Source organism: Ricinus communis, chromosome 8, assembly GCF_019578655.1.
Source record: "Ricinus communis isolate WT05 ecotype wild-type chromosome 8, ASM1957865v1, whole genome shotgun sequence".
NCBI lineage: Eukaryota > Viridiplantae > Streptophyta > Magnoliopsida > Malpighiales > Euphorbiaceae > Ricinus > Ricinus communis.
The window spans coordinates 15,769,699-15,793,712 of NC_063263.1; the positions used below are offsets into that span (position 1 = coordinate 15,769,699).

The 24,014-nt window shown below is 31.7% G+C and overlaps 4 protein-coding genes across 17 annotated transcripts; 2 read left to right on the forward strand and 2 right to left on the reverse strand.

Annotated features, from left to right (window-relative positions):
• Positions 1-1,178: 1,178 nt before the first annotated feature.
• On the forward strand, positions 1,179-5,441 carry LOC8264871. The gene is made up of 10 exons (XM_015725533.3): positions 1,179-1,597; positions 1,702-1,752; positions 1,869-1,985; positions 2,855-3,301; positions 3,421-3,854; positions 4,061-4,160; positions 4,380-4,439; positions 4,566-4,649; positions 4,739-4,858; positions 4,983-5,441. Exons 1-10 carry the CDS (start codon positions 1,502-1,504, stop codon positions 5,292-5,294), a joined length of 1,821 nt encoding a protein of 606 aa, XP_015581019.1. The 5' UTR covers positions 1,179-1,501; the 3' UTR covers positions 5,295-5,441.
• A 2,140-nt stretch (positions 5,442-7,581) lies between these two features.
• On the forward strand, positions 7,582-13,650 carry LOC8264869. 14 transcript variants are annotated; one of them, XR_007217116.1, is made up of 12 exons: positions 7,582-7,713; positions 8,230-8,321; positions 8,647-8,836; positions 9,366-9,406; positions 10,597-10,684; positions 10,782-11,617; positions 11,742-12,023; positions 12,092-12,148; positions 12,259-12,321; positions 12,414-12,549; positions 12,901-13,021; positions 13,406-13,650. XR_007217116.1 is itself a non-coding variant. In XM_025159161.2 (11 exons), exons 2-10 carry the CDS (start codon positions 8,250-8,252, stop codon positions 13,015-13,017), a joined length of 1,746 nt encoding a protein of 581 aa, XP_025014929.2. In that variant the 5' UTR covers positions 7,582-7,713; positions 8,230-8,249; the 3' UTR covers positions 13,018-13,021; positions 13,406-13,650. The 14 variants fall into 14 exon arrangements, 10 of the variants coding, with proteins under 10 accessions (XP_025014929.2, XP_048234525.1, XP_048234526.1 ...); XR_007217117.1 differs by having other exon boundaries at positions 12,417-12,549; XR_007217118.1 differs by having other exon boundaries at positions 12,262-12,321.
• Positions 13,651-15,340: 1,690 nt separating this feature from the next.
• LOC8264868 (protein LYK5) lies at positions 15,341-17,461 on the reverse strand. The gene has a single exon (XM_015725540.3). It carries the CDS (start codon positions 16,761-16,763, stop codon positions 15,426-15,428), a length of 1,338 nt encoding a protein of 445 aa, XP_015581026.1. The 5' UTR covers positions 16,764-17,461; the 3' UTR covers positions 15,341-15,425.
• A 2,557-nt stretch (positions 17,462-20,018) lies between these two features.
• On the reverse strand, positions 20,019-22,193 carry LOC8264867. Its single transcript, XM_015725525.2, has 3 exons — positions 22,051-22,193; positions 21,777-21,861; positions 20,019-20,679 (listed from the first exon to the last, which is right to left on the reverse strand). Exons 2-3 carry the CDS (start codon positions 21,798-21,800, stop codon positions 20,131-20,133), a joined length of 573 nt encoding a protein of 190 aa, XP_015581011.1. The 5' UTR covers positions 21,801-21,861; positions 22,051-22,193; the 3' UTR covers positions 20,019-20,130.
• Positions 22,194-24,014: the final 1,821 nt, after the last annotated feature.

Genomic DNA, 24,014 nt, shown 5'->3' on the forward strand with positions numbered 1-24,014 from the left:
GTGTACACCCATAATGATTAGGTATCCTAAATTGACACATTTTATTGTTTTAATACCAATTGAAAATATGAATCAAAGTTTTGATACCAGAGCTGCTCTACTTACCCTTTAATTGTCTCACAAGTATAATACATCCATTGAATTGAACCTAATAAGTAACAACATGCAACTTGCCAATTTTAAAGGTTCTTATGTAAACTTGACTGTTCACAAGTACACAGTACCCCAAAAGAGATAAGAAAAGAAGAAGAAACTGAATCAATGACGAAAAGATTATAATTGTAGAAAGAGCCACTCACGTATAGCTTGTAGATCTGATATATGCAGTTTTCTCTTTTTCCAGGATCAAATAATAAACCAACATAAATCTGCAGCAGACCCTAAATTGAAAGCCAAAATAGGAATAGTAATAAGAGATTTATAAATAAATAAATAAAGAACGAAACCCAAAAAAACTTTCTTAAAACAATGAAAGTTCATATCTCTGTGAACTTAAAAAGAAAAAACAGAATTTCTATTTGATTAAAACTGTTATACAGAAAGCTATCAATATAAAGTCTGATTTTAAGTTTTTATACGCTAAAGTAATTATTCTAGTCATTAAAGGAAAAGGACAAAATAAATAACAATCCTAATTCTAATCAAAAAAGGAAGAAAGGCCCAACGAATAACTTAGAATTAGAAGTCTAGTTGACTAGAATAATGAAGCATTTGACTTCAAGGTTTCCTCTTATGCAATATATGCATGGACTCTATATACATATATGTTATATGTATATAGTTTGTGTATTATGTTTAGTTATTGAATTGAATGAGTAACATAAATATATTTTATTTAACTTAAACAATGAAAGTCACCTTCTATTTTAAATTATATAATTATACATCGTATGTAATATAGCACTTAGATTATATAATGATTATGAAGTTGGATTATATATATATATATATATAGTTAATTTAGAGCACGCCGGACAGAATCCTTACGGATGGTAAAATATTAAGTTTAACGCATTTGCATATCAAAAATTCAAAATCGAGACCTTAGTTAATGGAATGTGAATAGAAAATTGGATCACTTATTTGATACATTATTTGTTGAGCATTCTTGTGGATATAAAGCCTTTGAGAAAAGCTTTGTTAAAGAAGGTATAACCACTAATCCACAAGTGCAAGCTACGCTAAGCAAAATCCAAAATTGCCAACTTCAGCGCTCTTTCTTTGCACTTATCTAAAGTCTTGCCTTAACCCACATCTCTCTCACCCTCTGAAAGCTCCTTCTCATCTCCTCTCAATCCCCAAACTTAAGCATTCCTTTCTCTTGCTGATCAACGAATCAAATCTCGACACTTCTTTATTTCTAAGCCACCAGCAGCAGCAGCAGCAGCAAGTCACTCTTCCTTTAGGTCTAAGCCAACTGGGTATCTTATTTTTCTGTCATTACCTTTTACTTCTTGGCCATTCCTTTTTGTTGTTTTAATGCCTCCCTCAGGTGTTGAGAATGGTAGTTGGAGCTACAGTACTGCATACAAACATATCCTTCATGGCAAGTAAGGGTAATAATTTGCAGGCCAATTTGAGTGTGCCATTGGATATTGTAAGTTTGTATACGTTTTATCTTCAATGCTTTTCTATTTTCTTTTTTCAATTTTGTATGTGTTGATACTTGGTTAATGTGTTTCGGGTTATGTGTTGTTACAGAGAAGAAAGAAGATTAGTGGGCAAGAAAAAAGAGAGGCACTTGAAAGAGAGGTAAGTAATTAAAGCAGCTTAATTACTTAAAGTTTTGGAACATATAGAGATTTAAATTTTATAAGTTGAGAGTATATGGTTATAAACTCATGAAATTCCATGTTTTGTATATACAGGTATCTGCCCTACAGAAAATGCTGAAACAAGAAGAAAAGGTGCATGAAATCTTGGAGCTTTTACAAAAAAAGAATGAAGGGTCTGGCTTCTCTATCCCAAACTTCCTCCCTCCCAAGGTATTTTATTTCTTCTTCTTCATCCTTTTATGTGTGGGCAAGCACACAAAAAATAGGGGACATGGAAATGATGATCACTCAAAAGAAGCATTCATTATGGATAAAAAAAAAAAAAAAAAGAAGCATTCATTTCTTTTCTTGGAGAGGGTCCTTTAATTCTAAAGTCCCCACCTAACTAATTAAGAATATTCAAATTGTGATATAAAAAAAAGAAAATAGAGAATAACTTATTTACTTTTATTACATTGCATCTAATTATTATCGAAATATTATGTATTCTGAATATTTTATATATGAATAATAAAAAAATAATTTGTATTTTAAATTTTATAATTATCTAATATATTACTTATCCAACAGTTGAGTGTAATACACTTGGATTAGCTAAGAAAATTCCAAAAAAAATAGTTCCATTGAACTTATAATTTAGTGGTGTAATACAACCTTCATATTGCCAAAAGTTGGGAGTTTAAATCTAATAAATTGTTCTTTGAAATATATTTTTTGTAATATCAAAAAAAGAAAAAAAATGTAGCAATTGACTAAAACAGATTAGAAAAATGAAGGTGGTGAAAGAATTATGGTTTCTTCAATTCCTTTTCATATTTTAAATTTAAATTAGGAGAAATACATTTGGGTTTCTACAAAAAGTAGCTAGTTTTCTTTATTTGCTTTTGGCCTACCAAACAGTTGGTGCCAACTTCTTTTAGCCGTCAAGCAAGAATTATAACAAGTGTGATAAAGAGAACAAATGAACTACAAAGCCTACTAACTGTTAATTTATTTCAATTCTAAGTTATGACATAATTAATTAATTGGCTTATTAACAAAAGAAATTATTTTGTATCTAATATTTTATGTATACACAGGCAAAGGAGCTCCTAGCAGAATTAGCCATGACTGAGAGTGAGATAATTCGACTAGAAGCTCAAATAAGCCAACTCAAACTAGGTTTGAGACGTGAACAAGAAATTATGAAAGAGACAAAATCAAAACAATGGCAACCTAGAAATACAGACAACCTTCAAAGCCATTTCTGGAGTACAATGCCAAGCCCTTTACACAGAGGTGTTCAAGAAAAGATGGGATTTGAGACCAAGGCATTGCATTTCATAAGTAAAGCAATTAAAGGTGACTACATTGCTAATGACTTTACTCTGAATGACAAAACTGGAAGTTCAAAAGTAGAATTTCCTCATCACAAAGAACATCAATTCCATGAAGAGGTTAGCAAGTTTCAGGATCGAATTCCAAAAAAAAGTGGATTGCTGAAGTCTCCTTCGCCTTTGCGAGACCTTAGACATCCGTCACCTAAGGTATGCCTCAATTGCTTTACATATTATAGAGCCTTCTTGAAACTCCGAAGTCTACTAAGAAGGAACCTGACAGATGTTCTTAGAATCTTTTTTTTTTCTTTTTTTTTTTTCTGCTTTAGCTGCGAGAGAGGCAAGTGGAATTTGCCACAGATCTCTTGCCAAAATCACTATCTAATGCAATTCTATCAGAAGAGAACAATGCCCAGCAGTTCCAACCCAACAAGCTATCAGAGAATATCATGAAGTGTTTGAACTTCATATACGTTAGGTTACTAAGAACATCAAGAGCAATGGAACTAGAGAAGTCAGGCCCAATTTCTAGGTCATTGCAAGCTTCTTTAAGTTTCAGGACTGACACTAGCTCAAACTCCAAGACAAACCTTATGTTACAAAGAGAATCAAGGCAACAGGATCCATATGGAATCTTCAATTCAGAAGAGTCTATTCCAAGGGATATTGGTCCTTACAAGAACTTGGTCATTTTCACATCAAGCTCTATGGACCCAAAATGCATTTCAAGTTCAAGTTCTATTCCTTTGCTACGACGACTAAGGTATGTAGAATTTATATACAACTATGCAATTTTTTAAGCACAGTAGACTTAATGTAATTTAACTAATGTATAACTATGCAAAGAGCTCTGACTCGTCTCCAGGACCAGGATTGTGAAATCACCACTTAGAAGCACAGAATTAATTATACAGATCTAATGTAATCTTGAAGAAAGCAGAATTAATAAATGATTAATTGTGTTTGCAGGGTCTTGATGGACAATCTGGAGACTGTGGATTTGCGATTCTTAACTTACCATCAGAAACTAGCTTTCTGGATCAACATGTACAATGCTTGTATCATGCATGTATATTATGGAAATTTTATTCTTATTTTATTTTTTATCTAATGGAGATTGGCTAACCTGATGTGCTTTGTGATCCGACATCCTAATTTATCAGAGCAGCTGGCTATTAAACATGTGTTAAGCTGCTGATCTGATGGAAGCAATCAGGGTAGCAATATACATTCTTCTAACCACTTTGTTTAAAATTCTTACATTCAACCATTGCTACGATCATTTCAGGGTTTTATTCAATATGGAGTACCTTCAACTCCAGAAAAATTGTTGACATTGATGAACAAGGTACTTCTCAATCTTTATTATGTCCTGCTTTTAAGATGTAAATGTAAGAAGAAGAAAATGAATCCCCAACATGTAGTTACTGTAAACTCGGTTTAATTAAGAATATGAATGGCTTCAACGTTTCAGGCAACTCTAAACGTTGGTGGCAACACAATTAATGCTCAGGCTATAGAGCAGTATATTCTGAGGAAGGCAACTTCTTCTAACAAGGTAAATTACATTGACCCCATGTTCTGTTACCTGATATACTATCTGGTATCACTAAATTATTCTCTGAAATTCAATTTCTCTAAATTAAGATTCATCAGAAGAGCGAAACCGATGATAAAGAAGCCATTGTTCGTAAGCTTTGCGGACTTGAATTAATGGATCCTAACGTCACATTTGCTCTATGTTGCGGAACCCGTTCTTCTCCAGCTGTAAGTTGCATAATCAAATTCCTGAGGATTCATGTCACATAATTAAAGCATGTTTACCATACAAAACCTGACTGAAATTGCTAGAGAAAGTCTTTACAATGACTTCAAAAAATCCTGAATGCAGGTAAGAGTATACACAGGAGATGGTGTTATAGCCGAGCTAGAGAAATCCAAGCTAGAATACTTGCAAGCATCTATTATAGTGACTAGCACAAAAAGAATTGCATTCCCAGAACTTCTGCTTAGGAACATGCTTGATTTTGCTCCAGACACGAACTCATTAGTGGAATGGGTTTGTCATCAGTTGCCTACATCTGGGTCATTGAGGAAATCAATTGTGGATTGCTTCAGGAGCCATAATAGTGGCAAAGTCACCTCCATTTCTGTTGAGAAGATACCCTATGACTTTGAGTTTCAGTATCTGTTGGCAATATAGACTTTTGGGTAATAATTGTTCTCAAATATTTTTTTACAATTTATATTTAGCTCTTGTATTTTCCAATAATTTACTGGAAAGTTTTATATCAACTACAATGTACATAACCACTTGGAGAGTGACAATAATAAAATATATTATATGCTCTGATTGGTTTGTAATTTTTCTTGAATTCTCAAAAATAAATTTTTTTGTTCTTCATGCAACCGATTGTGTCACTTAATTTTTTCTACTAGTGTATGACTAGTGATACTAAACTTAGATACTCTATTTGTGTGCTTATTGCAAACAGTTCCTTCTAGTTCCGATCAGACAAGATCAATCACACCAAACTTAATTCGAGATATTATGCAATTCAAAACAGGAAGTTTTATTTATGGTTCCATTGAATTTTTTATTTATAGGTCTTGATCTGCGGTAGACTATACAATAAAAATAATTATTATAAATATGAAAGTCACCAAATATAAAGAACAAAATTTAAATTCAAAACTTTTGGCTTCCAAAATAAACACTATTGACATTCCAAATAGGGCTCAAAATGTTTATATGAATCCCATGAAAGGTAACTAATAAATCACAGCAAATTTCCCATTAGGTTACAGGCAGGACATGTGCACATAACTGATCCCAAAAGCTCCATGTGCAAATATGGAGCCACTGTTTTGGTTAATTGATATATCATAATTCATTAAAGTAAATGGGCAGACATACAAATTTTTATCAAGAAACAATGCAGTGAGTTTTAGATTAATTAAGTAGATATGAAAACAAACCTTAGACTGTTGATGTATGGACTAATTATAATACTACCAGTGGTCATTGTCAATTTGCTTTTCAGTTTTGACTGATTGATGGGTTGTGTTTGAGAATACTAAGATTGACAGCTCTGCTGTTTCATGGGGCTGCTGTGCTTTTATTTTGGGGCCCCAATTTGATAGTGATGCCAAGGATTTTCTAATCTTTTTTTTTTTAATGGCGTTTTCTGAGCCACTTTATTATTAAGACAAAACTAATTCTATTATGTTAATTATATAAATATTTATACATGTTTTAAATTGTAAGAGAATATGAAACACTATATTTTTCTTAAAATAGTACTTTTTAACTTATTTTTTCTAACAATTATTTAGTAAAAACTATTGATTCAGAAAAAATGGAAAACAAAAACAAAAATTACAAAAATAGGAAAAAGAAAACCAAATCAACTAAGTGAATTAGATGTACTTTGAGCTATGCAGAGAGCATTTACTGAGAAAAATAGATCGAGTAATTCTTAAAGGAACGAAGATAGGTTATTTTCTGCAAGCTGCTGTAACGAGATGGACATTATTGATTATAGTAATATTAAGTCTTTGTGTATAAAGAGCGACCGAGGTTTTAGATTGGAACGGTTGGAGAAACGTCTTAAAATTCCTTCTTGCGGTGGTGGTGGTGGAGAGAAGGCTGGTGACGCGGCGGAAGAGATATATTTTAGAAAGCAGTGGTGGGTGGGTTGGTGTCATGAAGAAGAAAGCTTAAAATGTTTCATTTAATTTATTCCTTTTTTTTTATATATAAGTTGTTGGATGAATCAACAAGCACGAAAAACTAAATTTATGCTAACTGTATAATTTATTTTTTAAAATTAATAATTTAATTAATTTCGGTGTAATATAATATAATAAATTAAATTTAAAAATTAATTTTACCGAAATATTGAAATTAAAATAACTATTTAAATTGAAAAGACTATCATAATGTTAAATTGAAATTTATAATTATAATTAAATTTTATTTTTAATTTTCAATATAATCGGTTAATAACATTTAGAAAAAAAATTAATAGTTAATTTTGTAAAATTTATATAAAATTTATACAATAAAATTAACATAAAGTAATTTAAATGTCAGAATAGAAATGCAGTCTAATTAATTTATTTAAAAATATATAAATAAAATAGTAAAAATTTTAATTTAATTTAATCTTAAATTTAAAATTTAAATATATATATATAAATTCTATTTGACACACCATATATCAACCCTACAGATATATATATTAACTCTAGATATAATTAGTGCAGTGGGCGAGACAGTCGGTAACGCCGTCATTAATTTGGACGGCGGCGAAACAAGACAAAATCAATATAACTCCAGTTTTCCATCAATCAGGTGCCTGCCTGCCCGACACGCGCATAGTACACATCACATGTCATGCACGCGCACCCGGATTTCAAACCCACCATTCCAATCTACCTTTCTTCAACTCATTTCACATCCGCCCACAAAATATTTTTTTATATTAAATCACATATATTATTATAATTATTATTTACACTCTTCTCCTTCTCTACTCTCCCTCTTTTTCTTCATTTCACTAGCTCTTCGACTTTAAGCTCGTTTTGCTCTTCTTTGAATCTCTTAATCTCTGTACAAGGTATCATCTTCGTTCATTTTATCTTTACATTGAAGAACATTTATTGCTTTCGCTTTGTTGTTTGTTCTTTTTAATGTTTAATGGCTGAGAAATGTTGTAATGCGATTGTTCTGCATGGTGACCAACTGACCATTTTTTTTTCCTTTCTAAGCTGTTGATATAAACATGAAAAAATAGTTGCAATTCTCTTTAGATTGAGTATGAGAGAATTTTTTATAGTCCAAATGATTTGCTTAATGAATGTGGAAGATTCTGGATTTTTTTTTTTTTTTTTTGCGTTGTATGTAAGTGGTGCTTGCGAATGGATTTGTGTGGACAAAATGTTAGCTTTAGTAATCGTTGATGTGGCGGAAGTAATATTCAAGAGAATTTTGTAGAGTTGATCTAAGAATTTATATGTATTGCTCTGATTACTTAATGTCAATTATACTTATTAGGTGCATCTAGTTGTTAATTTTCTGAAGAGTCATTTATGAAATTGCAATTCATGCTTGGTGTTTGTTTGTTTGTTTGTAGTTCAGTACAGATTTAAATTGATGATAGACACAGAACCAGAGCGCCTGTCGATAGATGAGAGTGCCAGCATGTTCTTATATAGCCATGCCGAGGTAATCATGTTAGTAGTGGGATTAATTATAAGTGAAGTAAATGCTTCAGAAATTAACGTAAGTTAATGGAGAAGTCGTCAACATATGAATTAAACAGTTTGAATGCAAAATCAAACTTACTATAATCATCCCATGCAGCCTCCAGTTTAGTTGCTTTTCTCCATGTTTTAGTATGGACGCCAAAAGATATCTTTAGTGACTATAGGAGGATGATTATCTTATTGTTGTTTCCTGGAAATTTTTTTATTCAATTATTCCTTCTGAAAACCTTGGAGTAAAATGCTAGAACCATCATGTGTTTATGTAATATCTCGTCTTTGTGTAGGTTGACCAAGATCTATGCTATTTTACAACCTTCGAAGATGAAGTTACAGGATTGCAACATTACTTGCCTGAATGTGACGGAGACTGTTTCAATTGTCCTGTTGGTTTTGAAGCATTCAATTCACTAGGGGGCTTCAGTATTGAGAGTTTTTCATGTGCTATTGAGTATGATCAGATCAAATTTGATGGTGGTAATCATCTTGGCAATTCATAGTAACATGGATGAATTATTTTATCATATATCTCTCAAGCTTTCACTCTCTTATTATGTATGCGGTTTTGTTACAAATATTAATAGCATTATAGCAATTCCATTATAGATAACTGTAATTTTCATTTTGGAATTGAATGCATCTGCTCATTAAATTTTGGATGTATATTTCGTTCTGGCTGTGGAACCTTGGAAAAGCAAATAAAGCTTGTAAATAATAGGGTTACTTTTCTGTATATATGAACATCAGAACTATAAACAATATCAACCAAATCCTAGTAAGACTGTTTGCTGATTTAAGTTAAACTTTGTGTTTTTATTGATGACCTCATAGTTTTTTTTGGTTTTACATTGTCATATTAATTTCAAATATTGCTGGGTCTAGTGGTTTTGAAAAATTGATATAAAAGTCAAGATACTGCTTGCTTTAACAGAGTTAAGGAGTTCATTAGATAAATTGTCTTTTGATGTTAACTTTTCTCTTGTTGGTTGGTTGGTTCCTTTCTCAGATGCATTGGATTTGTACCTTGCACATGAAGAGAAAACAAAGGTAAAAGCATGAGATGAGAGTATTAAGTTTGTAATCAGTTCATATCATAGTTTTGCTTTATGAAAAATTTCATAAGGGATGAATTTGTTCAGCAATTGAGTCTTTTTGAATCAAGACCAGGAACACATATAAATCAAATCTATTATTGGTGTTCTATTGATATGTGCTTCTCTTAACATACTTGATCTTTTCAACTGGGCAATTTTGTTTCCTAGAAAATTTGCATATTCTAATTTAGACTAATTATGCAAACTTAATTTACTGTGCTGCGAATCTTTATACTGCTGGCTGAAACTTCTGTCTTCCAAGTTTGCTGGATTTTCAACATTCTTGCTGATAATTTTTATAATTGACCAAAGTTTTGATAAAGTTTAAACTATTTTCACTCAAGTTGCATTTTCTAACATACCTTCTCCTCAATTTAGCTATAATTTATTTGTTTGAAGACCATAAAATTGTTCCATCTTGAACTATGAAGATTATAGCTTATTGTAATTTTGGGCAATGACAAAATATATTTTTTCAAGACACATTAGTCTTTCCTTATGTCTAGACTTCTAAGCTGACAAAAGGCTGGTAATACCATTATTACAGCACATTTTTACTTGCAATAAAGTTATGATTATGCTTGCACCTCTTGCATAAAGCATGTCTGAAGAACAAGATATTTAGCATTCAAGAGTAGCTTGGATTAATCTGTTTTTTTTTTTTAATTAAATCGTCTGCGTCATGGGTGGTTGGGATATGGCCTTCTTTACCACTTATGTGATTATTTTTCAATGGTTCAAATGGACATTTTCTTTCTTTAGCTGACTTTCTTTTGCAGCTATACTCTAGAACCTTTTATCTCCATGGACTTTAATGCGAAATCACCTTCAGGAACTTAAGAAATTTTAGAACCATGCTTCCTTTCAGTGCCTGATTTTCTTGCAAGCAATCCATAAGAAGTGAAACTTTTCTCCCTGTTTTGCATTCTGCATTGATTGATTTCAAAGTTTTGTCTTACATGTTAGATTCAAAATCTGTACCTGCCAATTTTTGGTTGCATTTTGATACTATACCTGTCAATTATAATTTCATTCTTCAATCATATATATTCTGATTTAAAATACTCTTTAAGAAATATCAATTTGCAAATTATTATCTGAAAAATATGTAGTGTTACCTGAAGGTGGTTGCTTTATTTGTAGGAAGACAACAATAGGATGCAAGGCACTGATAAGAAGGTTCCTCTTGGAGATTTTAGTCTTCTTTCCACATGTCAGGAATCTGTATTGGGCAAGTTCTCAGAGAGTTATTAAACCATGTTGGATGGCATGTATTAATCAAATTTTTCTCTAATGACCATCTGAAATTTCCTTTCTTCTCCATCTAGGTGCTGAAGCAGCTGTTACAGATTCCAATTTGAATTGTAATGCACGGGAAGATTCCTGTCTAGAAAATGTGCCTTTAGAAAGCCACTCCTCGTGTTCCCGGAAAGGAGAACGTGACATTGAATTAGTTGATGCATCTTCAAGGGCAATGGTATTTGAGTGTCCATGTGATAAGAATTCTCTTTTGCTTGACAAGATGACTGCTCAAGATCTCCGCCAAGTCTTCAGCGGAATGTTTGGGCGTGAAACATCAGTTCTGGACAGGCAATGGCTGAAACGTCATATTTTATTTGGTTTGCAGAACCAAGGTGAAATTGTCAATGGTTTGAATTTGTTGGACTGTGGTAAAACATCCAAGGCTGATGAAGGAGAAACTGTAATTTTATCAAGTAAATCATCATCTAGAAGTGCTCCTGACTCCACTGATATATCAGATGACCAATTCATTGAAAAAAATCATGTGAAAAGGGAGAAGTTTTATGGTTGCAATTCTTTGGAGAGTGCTTCTTCTCCTGTCAGAGAGATTAAATTTGCTTCTGTAGATGAAACTAATATTGCAAATATACTTGTTACACGAAAGCGAACTTATAGGCCTACTAGGATATGGACCAAAGGACTGCAAGAGCAGAAGTCAAGATATCACAGCCGAAAATGGGGGGCATCCACTAAGAATGCAAGAAAAGACTCCCTGCTGGCTAGATCTCACAAGCAGCACCATCAGAAGGGAATAGGGGTTGCACATTTAGTTTTTCAAAAAGAATCTCTTGAAGGATCTTGTATTCCTGTTCCATTTGATCTTCGAGTCCAGGAAGGTCAATCAATGAAAAATACTTCTTTGGTAGGTAATGCTAATAAATGGAGTTTAATGAAGTTTGCCTATTAAATTGAGCAGGGTTTTATCTTGAGGTTCTCAACAGGAAGCATTACTGCGTCTCATTTATAGCCGTCATTCTTCTGTTTAGGTGAATGACTTTGATGGTTGCAATGACAACAGGGCTTCAGTTTCAACTGAAGATTTAGACATGGAAACTTCTTTAGCTGACTCAGAAAAGGATATCTCACAAAGTGACTGTGCCACAAGGATAAAAAAGGCTAGAAAACAGAGACGGCGTCACAGGAGGTGGACCCCTTCTGAAGTGATGAAGTTAGTTGATGGTGTTTCTAAGTATGGAGTTGGAAAATGGACTCACATAAAGAAGTTACTGTTCTCATCGTCATCTTATCGCACTTCTGTAAATCTCAAGGTAGTTCATGGTAGTGTTATTTATTTTCTTGTTTTTGTTCGCTGTTCCTTATACTACTTTGGGTTCAGGACAAATGGCGAAACCTTTTAAAGGCTAGCCGCAATGACATGCAGAAAAAGAGGAAGGTCAGTATAAGTTATATATATATTTTGTTTCTTTCCTTGGTTACGCAAGCTCTAAGCTGGATCACTGGGTCTAAACTTTTTATTGAAGATAATTTCTTTTTCCTTTTAAGAAGAGAGATGAGGAAGGTATGTGCAGGGAGGCTAGCTGCAATAACATGCACAAAAAGAGAAAGGTGAGTATGTTTTCTTTCCTTGGTTTCTCAAGCTCTAAGCTCAATCTCTGGGTTTAACCTTTTTGCTAAACACAATGTTTTTTCCTTTTAAGAAGAGAGAGGAGGAAGGGGTGTGTGTGAGCTGCACAGCAGAGTATCCAGCCCCTATTGAACAATTAATGATATTCAATGGTGAAATTTTGGACATCTTGTGCTTTGATGCATAAGATGCGATATAGCTAGCAGCTGGTGGTTTCTATCTCCTTAATTGCTTTATGTTTTTAAAATGATTTACATGCGCTTGTTTCAACCATACTGTGATAGATTATAGACCTTATTTCTTGATGGGATCTTAATACAATAGTAAAAGTTTCTTGTCATCTTTAATCAAAATGCTTTTACTTTCTTTCTTTTCTTTTTTTTCTTCTCTGAATGGAGGTATTTATCATAAGAATCCATTTTGCTTATACAGAGATGGGAAAGCATGAATAAGAAAATCCTCATAGCTCTACAGTTGAATTAGGCTTTTGCATTACTAGTACTGCATGTTTAGCAATCCTTTTTATGCAAACATAATCACCAAGATAATAATTTCTGCAGATTGAGCACAGGGAAACACAAGCATCCTATCAACTTCCGGAATCTGTTTGGAATCAGATCAGGGAGCTTGCTGTCATCTATTCATATCCAGGTGAAAGCAAGTCCAATGTATCATGAAAAGGTGTGGAATACAGTCACTCAGCTATTACTGCTAAATCTTTTACCACTGTGACAATCGTTGTTGGGTTAGTATGCAAAGAAATCACTGGAAGTTTTCATGAAATAGAATGCAGTTCAGATATACAAAGCTTTAGTTAGTAAAAAACAAAGAACAAAATGAAGAACCAAAAAGGTAACAAACGAAACCTGTTTAATTGAAATGCATGTGTAATACATCATTAGGTTAGAAAGGATGTATAAAAATATGGCATTTCTTGTCATTAAACAGTAAGTTCTTTCTACTCCCTGTCCCTTCTTTTGGCTGGAAAATGTCATGCAGCTGAACATGACTTTTAAGTTGTAATATCTTGAAATCATATCAATTTTTATTTTTATTTTTGTCAAGGATGGATTTTAAAGATCATGAGCGAGCGAGAAGGTTGATCCATTTGTTCTGCTGCTCGAGGCGAGAACATAAATCCAACTATAAATGTCTAATGTTTGACCTTTAGAGTTGTATCTCCCACCACCACCACCACCATCGTTGTCAATGAACTTTTTATGAACATGTTACTGTCATCTCCACAAAAAGAAAAAGAAAAGAGCTTTCAATGGCTCGTGCGCAATTTCTTTTTTGTCTTTTGATTTTTAGAGTTCTGGTTTTCTGACTTTATTGTGTAGTTCACTTTTTGGTTCTAAGTGGTCTCCACTCTCGTACAAACGCCTACCTTTGCATACAAAGAGATACATTTTTGGGGAGACCCGCAGCAAATATAAACTATATAGGGGTAGGATTTTGGGATAAAGGATCAATTTGCCTTATGTCGACTGATAAAGACATTCAATTTATTGTTTGAATTTGTATTCAAAAATCAATAATTTAAATCCTTTTAATAAATAATTTGTTAAATCTATGTCTCAGATATGTCCAATTTAATTAAAAATTAAAATAATATAAAATTTTAAATTTTAGTTAAATTATAAAAATTAAAAATATATTTATTTTATAAATTTACTAATACAATTGTATAATATCTAGTGGTGTGTATAGGATACTTAGTGATGTGTGATACAATAGTGCGTTTAGTAAAATCTGAAATTTGAGAGGTTATTATTTAATAAAATAAAATATTATTTTCGATTTTTATAATTTAATTTAATTTTAAGATTTAATATTGTTTTATTTTAAAAATAAATAAATTTAATATATTTGATTTTTAGGTATAAATTGAAGGACTATTTATTAAAAAATTTAAATTAGATGTATTTAATTTTTGGATATAAATTTAAGACAGTGAATTTTTCCCTAACTGAATTAGATATAAATTCAGAGTAACTTCTTGTAATAGGATTTTTCACTAGGCAAGGTTTCTTAGTGCGCTGCGGGCGTTTTCTAAGGGGGATTTTGTTTTACTTTTTTTTGCTTCTGCAGTCTGCTTTAGATTGTTTTCTGTTTTTAATTTTCAGTTATTTTTGGAAATCCGGTTTTTAGAAGAAGATTATAATCATACTTAGGAAAAATGGGTTTTTGGATGATTAATGCTCGGTAGAGTAGCGCCCACCATTAAGTCAAATCATGATGATACCAGGCTTTTGTTTATGGATAATCACACCAAACTTTGGGTGTGAATTACATTTTGCCGAGAAAATGCTCATGCCATTTGCAATTCCTCCTTTTTTCCTTATTATATCTTATTTTATATGTTTATCCTTTCCGCAGTTCATGAAATGAGAATTCTATGATTTCATAAGAACATGCAACATAATAGTTTTTTTTTTTTTTTTTTTCATGAATGAGTTGCACGAAGAATTGTGTACTTATTTAATTTATTTCTTTTAAGAAGTGATTTACTTAATTTTAAAATTTTATTCTCTCAAATAACATTAATTTCAAAATTTCGTGAATAAGAATTATGTATTTTTTTAATTATTTTTTAAGGAAGTGATTTACTTAATTTTAGAATTTCATTCTCTCAAATGACGTTAAAAATATGTATTTTTTGTTTAACTAATTCGTACCAAGCCATTATTGATGTTACCTTATCAGAATGATATTGCAAAGGCCAAAATGAACAACCCACCAAATTACAAAATCCCAAATATCTTTACGGAATTATAATACAACTAACATCCAAAAAATATAATAACAAAAAAACAAGCGAGCATCTTATCTCAGATCATTATTTTAATGGGTAGAAAGGAATCGTTAGTTCTTAATAATATTATTAGTCAATTAGTTCCCACTCCTGTCCTCGTACGCCCCTCTTTAGATTAATCCCTTTCAACAATAGTGAAGAAACAGCAACAACAAAAAAGAAAAAGACATAATATACCACTTGTATCACCATCAATTTACTTGATAAATCTCATAATAATAATAATCAAAACTGTGTTTTCCAAATTTAAAAAAAAGAAAGGAAAATTACTCACCTAGGAGCTAAGGAGACCGATATCTGGTCACTGACTCTATTCAACTGATCGGACCAATCTTTAGAAGCCAAATACAACTTAGAAATCTTGCCAGCCACGCGTCCCATATCAGGCCGTCGATTTGGATCCACGAGTACACACTCGACTGCTAAACGTGTCAACTTCTCTGCCACATCAACCGGATACGAGTCTTTCAATCTCCTATCCATCCACCTCCTTAATCTCCCTTGTCTCCCCTCACCAGCACCGTTAACCACCGCACTCGCCGTCTCTATCAGCGCCGTCCGTACGAACTCACCTCTACTTTTATCGTACTTGAATTTTAACGGCTCTTCACCGGACAACAACTCTAAAATCACCACGCCAAAAGCGTACACGTCGGATTTTTGAGTCGCGATCCCAGTGACTTGAAATTCCGGTGACATGTAGCCTCTCACTCCTTCAAATTGCACATTTCCACTGTCAGATCTCTTCACTTCTTTATCGTCATCTTCTAGTTCAGTTATTTCGCTTTTCCCTTTGTTTTTCGTGTTTTCACTCTCATTCACTTCTCCACACAGTTGTGCAGTTCCAAAATGACATATTTTAGCGTTAAGTTGAGGTTCCGTTATCATAATACCGCTGCTCTTGATATGATTATGAACTAGGGTCAGGTTTAATCCTGTTTTGTTGTGTATATAATCAAGTCCGTGGGCTAAATCTGCTGCGATCTGCATTCTCGATGTCCACGCAGCAAGCACTGTGAAGTTAGGGTTTTTTGTGTTTCGTAAACAATCAGAGAGATTCGCGCCGTTGATGAACTCATAAACTAGATATATATAATCTCCAGATATGGAAACGCCTAATAATTTGATTACACTTGTGTGGTGGCTTCTGCACAGAATAGAAAGTCTTTCTATGAGCTCTGACATTTCGATTTTTCGGCGAAATTTCCTCTGGAATATGATTGTTTCGGTGTTCCGGAGAGTGCAACGCCAGCATGCGGCGGAGGAAGAGGAGGAGTGCCGTTTCGCGAGGAAGTTGTTGGTGGCGGCGCGAATTTCGGAGATGTCGTAGATGTTAGGGCTTTGAGAAATGGAATCACGGAGGCTGGAGAGAGAGGCGCGGCTTGAGAGAGTGGAGGATGATGTTGTTGTGTAATAGCTGCTGCTGGTTCTTGTGTTGGAGGTTGATGGAGCGGCGGAGGAAGAGGAGGAGGAGGCCGTAGAGGTTGGTTGTCTTGGTGCGGATGTTGTGCGCGATGATTGGATCGGGCGAGTTCGGGGTGACTGAGTGGGGCGAGTTCGGACTGAGTTCGGGTCAGACGCGTTTACTGCCATTTTGGTTTTGCACATGTGCGTCTATTTTCCTCTCAGATAGATTCTGAAAAAGATTTTAATTTGATGTGAAATTTGTGGGGAAATTTCCTTCTTTTTTTTTTTTTTTTTTTTTTTGAGGAATTTGAGAAGAGAAACTGAAAGAAAGAAATAACTTTGAAGCGAAGGGAGGTTATATTTTAACGAGGAGGAAAAGAAAAAATAAATAAATTTGAAGGAAGAATAAAAAATGGCTACCCATTGCTAAAGTGCGCACGTGGAGGAGGCGCAAAGTAGCATGCTTTATTCGAGTTGATAACTAATAAAAGGAAATGGGATTTTGCATCTGCTGGTTTATTAGTGGATAACAGGAAGATGCAAGTGTTGTCAATTTGGTTGGTTCCTCAGCAAATAAAGTGAGTTAATCATCTCTCTCTAGCTTCTTGCTTTTATTTTCATACAGTAAATTACTTAAATCTTCTATGAGTTCTGTGATAAATATTGCTGGGTGTTATAAGTTTAAGAATTATTTGCAATGCCCTATTAAGAAAGGATTCCTTCATACAAATGACAAGAAGAAAGAAGATAGATATTCACTCGGGTTGAAGCAGGAATGGGGGTAAAGGTTAGGTTTTGATAAGGCAAAAAAAGTTTCTGCTTTCAGCTTGGAGGGGAAAAATGAAAATGGGAATGATAATACCATGTGCGTCCATATACCGGAAATTTTTTTGAAATGTCTTAGGGGCCCATCTTGTTGAGGGGTTGGCCTTAGGACTTAGGACTTAGGAGGAGGATGACAAAGATTCTTTATAACATGGGGTGTAGTGTATGAATTCCAGTTATCATAAAATTAATAAAAGAAAGTTTCTTTGCTAATTATTATTACCTTGTCCTATGGTTAGAAGCCAGGAAAAGGGCAGAGTGAGAAGGAAGAAGAAAAGTAGTGAAAATTTCCAATGATTTGTTTGAGGTTTGCTCCTTCTAAGTGAGATAAAAAGCCTTTCATTTTGTTTTTTTTCTTCTTTTTCGCTTTTGAGTATTTTGACCCATGAAGCTCCAAGTGAGAAGAAGATGGTTTTGTGTTAATTTTACTTCCTCTAATATTCTCTCTTATCTTCTCAATCTGATGTCATCGTAAATTTTTGTGTTTCTGCTATCTTATTCAAAATGGTCAAATCAAAATCTGACAATTTCCAAAGTCAAAAATGGCCACATACTTTTTTCTCTTTTTTCTTTTTTTTGCACTTTTGTATTGAATAATTTATATATATATTTTATTAATTATTATATATAATTTTTAAAACTTTGACATTTGAATTTTACTTTTGAACCACGAAATATGTGATTTTATCATTTTTTTTCTATTAATTTAGTATTTAGAAAGTTATATCTCTAACAAGTACCTCGTTCTAATTCTAAGAAATAATATATTAATAATAAATTAATTTTTTAATTAGTTAATGATTGTAATTATATTTTAATATTATATTAACTAATATATTAATTTTCTAATTATATAATAATTCTAATTATAAAAAATAATATATTTAGATATTGTATTCATTTTAATTATATAATATTAAAGTAGAGAAATATATATTTTAAAAATAATTTTTATATTATTGTACTCTTAAAAATTTCAAAAAATCAAGGACATTTAAAATAGTTAGTATACTATTATTTTTTTAAATATTATAAATTAATTTTAAATATCGAATAATTTATTAAATTATATTTATAAATTTATCATTATAATCGAAATAATAATAACGATAACGACTAGTAATTAATAAAATGAATATTTCAACCTCGCTTATTATTGCTACTTCATTGCTTGCCATGATATTTATATTTGGCCGACATGATTTTTATATGTGGTTTAGATATCAATACATAATTTATTTCTACTTAGTTAATTATTACCCTTGTAGAAATAGAGATTTTCAAGGATAATACGGATGATCAAATATGTGTTATGTGACCTCATTCATGACACAAGTTCCCTACTTTTATGTAGGAAAAAATCTTACTCGTCAAATAATATATGAATTTGATCATTATCCGTATTATTATCTAAATTATAAAGGAATCTAGTCTACCACATCCTGATTGACTACGCCTCTATTGAATTCTATCAATCAAAAAGAAAAAGGAAATGCAGCATTTTCAATGCATTTTTTATTTTAAATATAAAATAAAAAATTGATTTAAGTTTGAATGTATTAAATACACTATCAATTTTTAATGTGTTTTATTGATTAATATTTTTACTTTTATTTTTTCTATCTGCTATAAAGTTAAAAGGAAATGAAAGAGAGATTAGTACTGGGGAGACTATTTATTGGATTTACATAAAAAAAATTTATTTTTTATAGTTGAATATTTTTTAAGATATATTTTTTTTTTATTATAGAAATTATATTTTTTAAAATAAAGAACACAAGAACACCGAAGGGATGTTCTAATGTAATGTTATCAACTTTATTTTTTAATTTCAAAAGTATGCAGCGATTAGTAATATAAAAATAGTAAAAGATAAATTAAAATATGGTTCATAAAATAATTCTAATCAAGAATTTAAGATGACATGTGCTTTTGCTGTAAATATAAAATTCATTATGCATATATTGTTCACACATAATATGCTAATAGATACAATGCATGCAATAACAGACTTTGAATTATAATACTGGTCATAGAATTCCTGGAGATTTTGACCTTGTATTTAGCGGTCCTTTTTATTATTATTATGTTCTTTTGAATATTGATTCCGTTATCATTTATCAGTTTGAAACCTTCAATTTCTATGTCAATTCTTTTGAGCATTTGGATTAATAAAAGGGCAAAGGCTAATATATTAATTACATCGCCCCATAAAGGGTTCATAGAAATTTTATCCTGCCAATGCCATAATAGATTCCCAAATCATTGACCTCTATTGAATTCTTTAGTAGGGCAGATTGTCAGAGTGAATATTTCAGTGCACTATTTTCATCTCATCTGCATGCCTTATATCTTAATCCGTACACTCACCATTTAGGCAACAATTCATTAAGACTATTATAAAACCCAAAAAGAAAAAAGAAAAAGGTGAGCGATATAAAGTTATGACCGAGAAAAAGAATTTTATTGCAAAGGAGGACCAGTCCATATTATGTTTTCTAGGTTAGGTACTGCATCAATATCAATATATTTTGAAACATTCTGCAAAGTTGATGTTGATCATGAACTCAATTCTAAAATTATTTTACTTTATCTTGATATAATACTATGCTTCAAAAGTCCAAGCAAAAAAAGGTTACATAGATACAAGATTTAGGGTAAGTAGTCAAATCATATCTAAGTTTGGAGGAGTTAAGAATTTCAGTCATCACAGTCTTCAGTGTTTTTGTTACAAGCCTTCTCTTCAGTCTTTAGGTAGCAATTTCCACTCCCACCATTTCTCTACATGTTGAGCATTATCCAACATTTCAATCTCAGGCTCTCTCAGTAATTCCTCTGGTTGATCTTGTACTAATGCAGTTGCAAAGTCGTCTATCCAATTGCCACCATCATTATCTTCATCAGACTCATATTCTTCATGCACTGCCAGTGATTCAACCATAATATTCCCTTGTTCACCAGCATTGCCACCCTCCTCTCTCACCTTACAGCTGGAAGAACCCGGATTAACTTCCATGGGTTGTTGGGTAGTATAAGGCTTTAAGCCTAATACAGCTGAAGATTCAGGCTGTGGTCCTCTAATTGGTTTTGCTAATTCCTCGGGAGGGGCTGCTGCTCGTGCAAGCACAATTTCTTGGATTTTCCTGGTTTTGGACTTGATTTGCCTGTTATTATCAAGATTTGGATTTTGATCATATTCACTAATCACAGGCGTTTCTTCAATTCGAACCTTTCTCCCCTTCCTTGAAGTTAAGTCTCTCTCTTTTGTTCTGTGAGGGATGTAATTAAGAACCTTCAATGACAATGATTATGAAAGTTAGCTAAGCATAAAGGAATAATTTGAATACACAATCAGTCTATAGTAATACTAAAGAAGAGATGTAATGCATCAATAAATATATAGATAGATATTTCTCGAGAATAATTTAAAAGCAGTAATGTTTTTTGCCTACTCAACTCAACTATATGCAACAATCAACTCATACTTCCAACTTGCAAGTCATAAATCATTCTTAATTCTTAAAATCCAAATAAATAAATTGATCTTTCTGAAACATATTATACACTTGTTCTTTTAGTTTCTTGATTAATAAACACACAATCATAATCATAATTATTAGTCATGTAAATACACTAATTAACTTGGACTAGAATATTCAGTAGGGTTTTACTTTTCTGCCTTAATAAATCTCAATCTACTTCCAGTAGCCTAAAGAAATTAATAAGTGGATGTATAAGTGTTTATATTCTGATATTAGACACACTCGTGAATGTAAAACTAATGAATATGCGTCGAATATTTACCGATTCGATATATAAATAAAAACACATACCTAATATGTTTATATTATAATATTTGATAATTGATATATTCTCAATTAGTTAAAATTAATGAATATGCATTACATATTTACATGTATAGTTGGAGATACACATCTATAGGAAATAAATATCTGATTCTAAAATTTCAACTCAAGTACCCATCTCCAACGAATCTACTGCAATTACTCACTTTCAAGTACAGTCAATCATCAATCCATGACCAATCCAGAAACCATTTAAGCTCCATGATTTGACTGGACTCCTAACTCCTCACAACAAAGGACAATCTGTATCCATCAGAATAATTCTAAAAGTATTAACTAATACAACCTCGGACGTATTTCCTCAAGTTTGAACGAATGGCCAATCCCTATCTCTCTAAAATTTCATATATTTGGAGTCACGCATTAACAGTCTTTGATTCTTTTTCATACCCTTAAGAACCAATCCTAATGTTAGAAAAAGCCAAGTAAATATATATATAATTAGATAATGAATGTTATGAACACAGAATTTAGTAGCAAAAGAACTCGTAAAGAAACTAGAAAATTTACCGAATTTACTTACTTTAATTCTACTGATTTCTCCCATTAGGGTTTGCACAAAGTAAGACACCGTTTCTCTTTACTTTTCTTTTCTTTTTTTCTTCTAACTGCAGAACATACAATTTCGTCATTATCTGATACATATATATCTAATCAACAAATCCTAGTCCTAAAATAAAAGGGATTCCTAATTGAATTAGGTTTAACATAACATTAATTAAGTCTTAGTTTAGCAAGAGATATATACATGAAAAGAAATAATAATAATAATCGCCTTAAACATCAATGACATGGACCTTAAAACTCTATCTCTGGTTACTGGCTTCCATCAAAGAATCAGACATCACTGCTCCCACTATCATTGTTCTCATCGTCGCATCCCCTTTCACCGCCGTCACAGGCGGTTCTGTAGAGTCTCATCAACATACTATTTCCATGGAAAATAAAATTTAATAGGGTTAGAAGCAATAGAATTTTCTTGCCGGATAAGTTATAATTAGCAGGCCCAATTAATACCATTTTGAACCTGTTTTTTTCCTTTTCTTATTAAATTAAATTTATATTAAAATTTCTTTAGCTACAACATTAGAGAAAACTTTCACAAATAGTTTTCCTAAAAAAACTCAAACGCAATTTCAAAATAAATAAATGAATGAATGAGTACCTAACTTTTGTAATTTTTTTTAGTTAATCTCTAAAATATCTTTACTAAAAAGATTCTATAAAAATTATAATTTCAAAATATAGAATATGAAAATTAATTACATGTGATGATATCTATGTTAATTAATAATTTTGTACAATTACTTACTAAACTAACAACTAAAAAGATAAACTACAATTTAAGACGTACCAAATCTCTTTTATCTTTTTAGAATGGAAAAAGTATTTATCATCAATTAATTAGAGAGATCAACTTTGCATAATAAATGAACACCAGAAAATAATAATGTATCTGAGGCTTGGGTCAACCGGTTAGGATACCATCCTCATGAGCTTGCTAATTACAATAAGCCAGCATTAGAAAAAGGAATTTTTAATTTTTACACAGGTGAGACTGAACCCCGAATATAGAATAAAAGAGAATAGTTGGCTAAATATATATTTATGTTTTTCAATTTATATTGATTAGTCAGTTTAATATTTTAACTTTCGATTTAATTTAATAGATATTTAAATTTTTTTCTTTTAATATCTAAATACTTATAATATTCAATTTAATCTAACGTACACTTAAATTTTATTTTTTAAAATAACTAAAGTTCCATATCATAAATATGCATTTGACCAAAATAGTTTAAGGAATCTATAAGGCGGCTGACTTGGTGAGTATTATCATCGTGGCTGAGAACATTTATCAAAACAAAGGATTAGATAGGCAATTAATGAAGAATAACAATAACAATACAAACCAAAAAGTAGATAGAAAATGGATATCACATAGGCCCTTAATTTCCCTTGATGATTGCACTTTTAAAAATAAACGTGTTGAGCTATTAAACTATATAATATTATAGTGATTTGGTTCCTTAAATATCCAAAATATTTCATAAGCTATTGAAAAATATTATTTTATTATCTTATATAAAGTCAAGGAATTATGTCATGACATGTATTGCTATGAAACATGTGATGATCTTATTTAATGAGCTTGGTATAAAATAAAAAGGGTTTTGCCCTTTGTCCCGGAGGACAGAGATCCAGGCAGACAAGGTTTTGTTTTGGGGCAGCTAAATAACAGCCAAAACAAAAGACTTCTTAGTACGTTGCCTTTGACTCTTAAGATCCATGCCCTCAATGCTGTGTCATGGAAGAATGCGACAACCTCTGTCCCCCAATTTTATTTTATTGCTGTTGCTTTTAATTTAATTTTTCTAATTTCCTTCTTGTCTTCAACTGAAGATGACACTACTCTAGTAACAACCCCTTATTGATCTTTTGGTTAAAAAAGCAGTTATACTTCTAAATTTAAAAATAACTTAATTATATTTTTTAAACTAAAAAAAAATTACTTCTCTAGAACTAATCCCTTCTATTTCACTACTTCTTTATTTTTTAAAATTAATGACTGGCATTGATTTTTCTTTATTAAAGTGAAATTATTATTTTAAGGTTTTTACTCACTAAAAACATAATTAATACTCTTTTTTATGCTTTCAATACGTTTTAAGCTCTTTGTTAAAATAATATAAATTCTTTCTCAAGATCTTCACTCTATATAAGATTGTTGTCCTTAATTTTATGATAACATGTTTTATCC

Bases quoted from the DNA above. Each gene is read 5' to 3' on its own strand.
- LOC8264868 (XM_015725540.3), bottom strand. From the start codon at position 16,763: ATGTGCAAAACCAAAATGGCAGTAAACGCGTCTGACCCGAACTCAGTC.
- LOC8264871 (XM_015725533.3), top strand. From the start codon at position 1,502: ATGGTAGTTGGAGCTACAGTACTGCATACAAACATATCCTTCATGGCA. The intron at 1,598-1,701 runs GTAAGTTTGTAT...GTGTTGTTACAG, and splicing joins TGAGTGTGCCATTGGATATT to AGAAGAAAGAAGATTAGTGG. The intron at 3,302-3,420 runs GTATGCCTCAAT...TTTCTGCTTTAG, and splicing joins TTAGACATCCGTCACCTAAG to CTGCGAGAGAGGCAAGTGGA.
- LOC8264869 (XM_025159161.2), top strand. From the start codon at position 8,250: ATGATAGACACAGAACCAGAGCGCCTGTCGATAGATGAGAGTGCCAGC. The intron at 11,618-11,741 runs GTAGGTAATGCT...TCTTCTGTTTAG, and splicing joins CAATGAAAAATACTTCTTTG to GTGAATGACTTTGATGGTTG. The intron at 12,322-12,900 runs GTGAGTATGTTT...TAATTTCTGCAG, and splicing joins ACATGCACAAAAAGAGAAAG to ATTGAGCACAGGGAAACACA.
- LOC8264867 (XM_015725525.2), bottom strand. From the start codon at position 21,800: ATGGGAGAAATCAGTAGAATTAAA. The intron at 20,680-21,776 runs GTAAGTAAATTC...TTGTCATTGAAG, and splicing joins GAGAAATCAGTAGAATTAAA to GTTCTTAATTACATCCCTCA.